At 40.9% G+C, this 6,976-nt stretch overlaps 1 protein-coding gene across 5 annotated transcripts in view; it reads right to left on the bottom strand.

Moving 5' to 3' along the window:
- Positions 1-1,852: 1,852 nt before the first annotated feature.
- LOC149148289 (uncharacterized) overlaps positions 1,853-6,976 on the bottom strand; it is a 91,030-nt gene continuing 85,906 nt past the window's right edge. For 2 of the 5 annotated variants that reach the window (XM_089440873.1, XM_089440871.1), the window contains 5 exons: positions 2,790-2,881; positions 2,559-2,580; positions 2,364-2,432; positions 2,171-2,239; positions 1,853-1,968 (listed from right to left, as the gene is read on the bottom strand). In XM_089440873.1, coding sequence (XP_089296999.1) covers positions 1,888-1,968; positions 2,171-2,239; positions 2,364-2,432; positions 2,559-2,580; positions 2,790-2,881 — 333 coding nt within the window. In that variant the 3' untranslated portion in view covers positions 1,853-1,887. Of the gene's footprint in view, positions 1,971-2,048; positions 2,433-2,558; positions 2,581-2,789; positions 2,882-6,976 lie in introns of those variants that run through there. The other 3 variants (XR_016262926.1, XR_016262925.1, XM_089440874.1) reach the window with 3 other exon arrangements.

Raw genomic sequence — 6,976 nt, forward strand, 5'->3', positions numbered from 1 at the left:
TTGATGGAGGTGGAGTAGATCTTAAAAAGGCCTACATTCAAAAAAATTGTGCAAACATGTTGACAAAACCAATGTTGTTAGACAAGTTATGTTGGTGTTTGGCTTCTCCTGGGTTAAGAAGAGGTGAAGAAAGGACTTTGGCAAGGTCAAGGTATCAAGAAAATTGTTGTCAAGGTAGAGATTGTTATAGCATGACAACAATTAAAATAAAATGTAAAAAGTGAATTTACTTGAGTAATTTTTTTGTTACAGTTACTCTAACAATGTTACAGTGTTGTTTTAGGGAACCAAGATATAGTTACAAGCAATGTAACAAAGCCTACTTAATTTTTATAAAGCCTGTGAGATTAAAGAGACTGTAAGCCCGATTGTAAATTTTCCCCTAATAATAAAAAAATCCTTGCCTAACTTGTGGATGTTTCCTTGACAACCGTCCAGGTGTGGATGTTTCCTTGACAATCGTCAAGGTTTTTACCATGTAAAAACTGTGTATAATATATTTTGGTCATTTTTCCACTGTCTCGAAAGCTTGCACACACTCTGAATACCAACACCACATGCACTTAATAAATATGTACACTGATGCCAATTATGCCAACCACTTCACGAGTGCCACATTACACACTTCTGCTCTTATTACATTATTCCTCTATTATAAGCACGGAACAACAGTACTCATGGTAATGATCAACTTTAGACTGCGAAATAAAAAGATAATTTTTGAGGTAACACCTGCAACTTTACTTTAGCTTCAAGGATTAGTTTAAGTGGTTTGACTTCTTGTGCTAAAATCACGTTAGTCAAGGATGTCACCAGTTCAAATCCACCTGAATCCAATTCCTTGAGCTAAAGTATACATGTTGTCACCAGAAGTATTTACAGTGAGTACCATTCACAGAATTTGAGCAAGAGCCTGGGAGTTCCCTCTGGAAATGTTCCCTTGAGAAAAGATTAAAAAAATACAACTTAACTGAATTGTGCCTGCATAGAAGTCTATCTAACAGAATATGAGCAAGTGTTTGTGGTTTCCCGTGGAAATGTTCCTTTGAAAATAAGAGACAAAACAAAATGCGACTTTGCTGAATGCTGGCGGATAGAAGCCTCTCTGCGACTCTGCCCAATGTAATGTCAGAATGGCTGAAAGCTACCCAAATATTTGTTTTGAATAGCTCGTAATAAATTTTAACTTCAATTAAAAGGCTACGAGCTCGTGGGCCACAATTCATATTATGCAAATTATTTAATACACCGTGGTCATGCTCAAAAATACAATTGGTTGTATTTTCAGAAACTATTACTTGCAAGAACAATCGGCTCCATGCTCGGACAACTGTTAGTTGGGAAACTCTCCAATGCATACACGATTGGCTGAATATAATTAGCTGCATGCACAATTGATTGATGTTCGGAATACGATTGGTTGCATGTGTTATTATCTTGGTCATAAATACAATATTAAGGGAAAAAAAGGTCTACACAGAATCATTATCCAGTACATGTATTGTTTAATGCATAAAGACAGACAACCGCTCGGGAAAATCAACACAAAACTTCAATCTGCAACGTATCTGACCTCTATTCTCTATAATAATCTTCCTTAATCATGTAACAAACGTGTTCCAGGCCAATTGTGGTTTGCCTTTATTTATGCCTTGGAAAGTATGAAAAGCTCCATTTTAGCAGAGCCCCTAAGATTTACGAAAAGCTAATCCTATTTATGCCTTGTGAAAAAAATTTAACTCTCCATATAGAGTCACATTAGACAAATTTCTGCCGATATTAAGAAAAATGGTCTACTGCATTTTTACCCAAAATTGATTGCCAACAGTAATTCTGTAGCGAAACGACATAACTAACCACATGAAAGACTTGCCAATTGTCTTCAATTTACTTTCCCGTTATTTCCTTTTCCTTTGCTTTACACATATCTTCAGCAGTTTTCACGAATTTCTTTGTCAGATCATCCATCTCTAAGGAAAATAAAGCTTCTAAACATCAGGAAAAAAATCCTAGCACATTGAAATATCTATTATATAATAAGAAAGAAATGAAATGAATTGAGATTATATTAATATCCAGAGATACCAAAATAGGTCAACGTCGAATTAACTTTGGATTTACTTTTGAAATAATAAGAAAACTTTTAAAACACAAGAAAACTTGAACATACTTCCTTCTCTAGCCTCTTGACATCATCTTTGGACATGCTAGATCCAGCCTTCTTGATTGAGTCTAATGCCTGTTGAATATGAAGTTCGATCGCATCTAAAGTCGGGCAATTTACTATGGTTACGACTTACAACCGAGCATAATCATGTAAAATTTAAAATCAAAAAATGGCGGCCAATGATTCTCCTTGCTACCTTTTGCCTTGCTCCTCTTATACTCTGTTTGACATCTTCAGACGCCTTTGAAACCAGCTTAGACATTGCCTGTTGACAAGGTGATCAGATTTAGTGAGCTAACGACAAATACGTAATAATAACTTTCTTCCATAATTCATCCATATCAATGTCGAGGTCCACTAATATTCATGACAGAATCATTTTTCGTCTAACCTGAATATGCTCCTTTCTTAATCTGAGGATAGGATGCAATAGGAAATAACCGAAGCCAATCACATCAGCCAAATTGAACAAATGTCAGATGCACATTTACTACATAAAAAGAACCAAAATGCACAGATATAGAAATAACCAGTGTAAATGTACCCAGCTCTGCCAGACAAATAAATTTCTGAAAGAGACAGCTACCCATTAGAGTCCAAACAAGCAAAAGGCAATACTTACGCTGGGATAGGCACAACGAGGCGTTGTCCTTCAGGTGTTGGATTCAAGCCCAAAGGAGATGAAACAATCGCACGCTCAACATCCTTAATGACCTATCAACAGAATAAAATTCCTGATCTGGATTTAAAAAGGAACACAACAAATTACAGAGATAACCATATACACAAAGATGCAGCGGAAATAATACTTCATTTCATTACTGTAAAATACTGAAATATGCTTACAAACAGAAATGGAAAGAAACCAGCTAGGGCGATGGTAGCTTATCTCTGAGAAGAGATGTGGCGGCTACATGCCTCTGAACTGTTCCGAACTGTGTTCCAATGAGGCTCGAAGGCCTATTTTTTATTGAGAAACAATGTAAAACCCTTAACATTCTGAAATCTAACCCTAGAAGATGAAACGCCAAATTGTGGGCCCCGTTTGGGTAAATTGGTACATCAATTTCCCGGGGTCGTAACTTTGGCATACGATCTCCATTTGACGCGTACGATAGCTCGTTAGAAAGATCTATCCGAGTACTAGGGCCTCAAAATGGCTCCGGAAGTTCAGGACCCGAAAAATTGCTAAAAATAGTAAACTGTGCTGCAATTTAGGAAATTGAAAAGACTGAAAAAGACAGTTGTGGGTGTCCAAATGGGATAGGTGGATGGCCACCAACATCCACCTGGATCATTCCTCCCCCCTTAGGAAGCAATGGTCCCCATTGCGTTGAGTTGCTCGCTGAGATGAGGAAGCTTCTGCTGAGCTGGGTCTCTGGTGAGTTGTTCTGTAATCTCTGATGTGACCAGAAATGGTGGGAAGCATGGTCGACGATGGTCCATATTGAACACTTGGTGCAAGCGAAGGAATGGAGGAATGTTGTGCTTCAAAGCATTGTTGCCCGTAGCCTTGGTACTGGTGTAAGGACCATGTCGGAGTGGTCGGAGCTTCTGATGGGCTCTTGTAAGGCGTTCTTTCTGCAGATGTAACCAAACTTTGTCGCCCACCTGAAACTTGTGTGGTACCCCTGTGGGTGAGGAGAAGTTGTTCCTGTGTTCTATCATGACCGTATTCCTTTGCTGCTGCTGCTGCGTGGAGGAACCCTTTGCAGGGGTCATGGATGTAGCAACGATCTTCCCCTTACTTTAGGAGTGAGCCAGACAGATGAATTTCCTGGTTTGGGAGATGAGCTTGTTGCGTTTCTTAGCAATGATCAAAGATGTGGCGGTAGGTGGGGCTACCTCCGGTATCCTGTATAATGAATTATTTAAAGAAATAATGACAGCACGAGGCCTTGACTCATACATAGCATGTCGCCTCCACAAGTATGGTTGGCCTAATAATACATCACAAACATCCAGAGGTGTAACATCACACAATACCTCGTCTGTGAAGGGCTTGATGTTGTAGGGAAGGCGGCACTGCTGGCGAACTTTGAGATCTCGTTCTTCATGTAGCCACCCGATACTGTACAGCTGTGGGTGTGGTGTAGTCAGTAGGCCCAACCGCTTCACAACCTCTGCTGAAACAAGGTTCTTTTAGCTGCCACTGTCGACAATGAATTGTAGCGGCAAACCCTTCACCCACATCTGTGAGTGGAAAAGACGCTCCCCTTCCTCTGGATTTTCGGGCTCATCTTTCTGGATCTTGGCGGTGGCAACAGTGGCACTGGGATCCGCATCAATGATCTACTTCCCTTTGCCATTCCCCTTGTCGGGTTCTGGCTCAGGGTCGGAACCTGCATCTGATTCGGAAGCCTTCAACTCAGCCACCAGCGACTGCTTGGTCCGACACTCACTTGTGTTATGAGTGGGACTTTTGTGGAACTCACACCACTTCCCTGTGTCTTTCTTCGGCTTCATGGTGTTGTTCTTTCTTGCGGCTTCGACGGGTTGTCTTGGGTCACCCCGCCTTGGCTTTGTCCTTTGAGCTTCGATTTGCAGATCCAAAGTCCGCCTTCTTCCGTTTGAACTTTTGCTCGATTTGACAGCGTATCGTACCCGTGCCGAGCGAGGAGATGTTCAAGAAAACCATCTCTTCCTGGATGTATTTGTGTAGGCAGCCACGGTATTTGAGTACCAGATGCAGCTCAGAATCTTTGATACCCAACTGTGTGCGAAGGGTATGAAAAATGTTTGTGAACTCTGGCACCTCTTGGTCTCGTCCCTGCCGCAGTGTGTCCATTTGATGTATTTGTCCTCATAGCTTCCGACAGGTAGTACTGCTCCTTGATGGCATCCCGGAAGTCATTCCAAGTGGGTGTGGCTGAAAATAGTGAGCCTGTACTTTCATCCTTCTGCTCGCAGTAGGTTTCCCACCAGTCCTTGACGTGGGGGGCTGCTTTGAGAAGAGTGAAAACAATCTTTTCCCGACTTGAAAATTTGTGAACAGAAAAATACCCATCTAGTAGATTTAACCATTTATCTACGGCATCTGCGTCTATTTGACCCTCGAAGATGGGGATCTCAAAATTAACTTGTACCTTAAATGGTGTGGCGTTTCCAGAGTCGTTGTTGGAAGCCGATGCGTCGCCTCTGGGTAGCCGCTGAAGGATCTGCGCAAAGTTGTCCATCATCGCGTTCCGTTGTCGCTCGAGGGCTTCTTCGAGCAAGATTTTGATGGGATCTCCTGCCCCCTCGTCTTTCTTCTCATTCACCATGAGAGGCCGTCGGGATTTGCGAGGCTGGTCTTGCAAGGGTTCAACCAGTTCAAGACCTAACTCCTTATATCTCGACCTTGTTGGGGGCATACAAAGAAAAACAGAGAAAAAGCAGACCGCTCTGATACCACTGATCCGGATTTAAACAGGAACACAACAAATTACAGAGATAACCATATACACAAAGATGCAGCGGAAATAATACTTCATTTCATTACTGTAAAATACTGAAATATGCTTACAAACAGAAATGGAAAGAAACCAACTAGGGCGATGGTAGCTTATCTCTGAGAAGAGATGTGGCGGCTACATGCCTCTGAACTGTTCCGAACTGTGTTCCAATGAGGCTCGAAGGCCTATTTTTTATTGAGAAACAATGTAAAACCCTTAACATTCCGAAATCTGACCCTAGAAGATGAAACGCCAAATTGTGGGCCCCGTTTGGGTAAATTGGTACATCAATTTCCGGGGGTCGTAACTTTGGCATACGATCTCCGTTTGACGCATACGATAGCTCGTTAGAAAGATCTATCCGAGTACTACCCCAGATTCCCAAAAAAACGTCGTTTAGGGCCTCAAAATGGCTCTGGAAGTTCAGGACCCGAAAACTGCTAAAAATAGTAAACTGTGCTGCAATTTAGGAAACTGAAAAGACTGAAAAAGACAGTTGTGGGTGCCCAAATGGGATAGGTGGGTGGCCACCAACATCCACCTGGATCAATTCAATAAATTTACCAAACTTGCCACAGTAAGACAAAATAGTTTCAACGATATTCTAATATTTATTTCTACAAACCAAAAATTCAGGACTCTTTATAAAAACGGTTAATCACGAGAACGCTTCTCTTTTGAAGGCGGAAGTTCTAGATTTCACATATTGGGAAACATTTTATCTATGATAACGGATCCGCTTGCCTAAATCACTTATTAAATGACTCTCATTTACGCTTTCACTTATCAAAATATCAGTAAAGCAAATAGATTAAAAATTCATTGCCAACAGACTCTAGCTTGGGTGGTTGTGGAAGGGAGTGTTGTCCTCCCCACTCAAGTTTAATTTCTGCAAGTGACATGTTAAGTTTTTGATGAGTATGTTATTGCCAAAACCTTGAGTTATGTTTACATTGGGTACCACCCTCAAAATGAGAGAAAGTGCTTCACAAACTTGGAAATATAATTCATTCTTGTCTAAGTTGTGTCTCTTTCTATGTAAAGGAGTTGTTCCTATTCCTTAGGAGTTGTTAAGATCTAAATGTTTCTTAGATTGGTGTGTAGTTGAGATATTCTCTCAACGAAGTGATTGTGTGTCCAAGTTAGTTTACCTATCTTGAAACAACACTTCATATATATATGTAATCTGATCAATATAAGTTTAATGTGCATTATTCAATTTTAAATTGGTATCAAAGCCCTTTTGGGCCTGGCCTTGGCCCCTTCTAGGCCGAGGGAAATAAAGAGTTAGGTGAATGTGTATGTTTGTCCACCATCTGTCGAAACCTGTGGCTAATCTTAAGTGGTTTCACATCACATCTCCATCGTTGGACCC

Source organism: Pinus tabuliformis, chromosome 9 (genome assembly GCF_031772625.1).
Source record: "Pinus tabuliformis cultivar Carrire ecotype Pingquan chromosome 9, CPIR1, whole genome shotgun sequence".
Classification (NCBI taxonomy): domain Eukaryota; kingdom Viridiplantae; phylum Streptophyta; class Pinopsida; order Pinales; family Pinaceae; genus Pinus; species Pinus tabuliformis.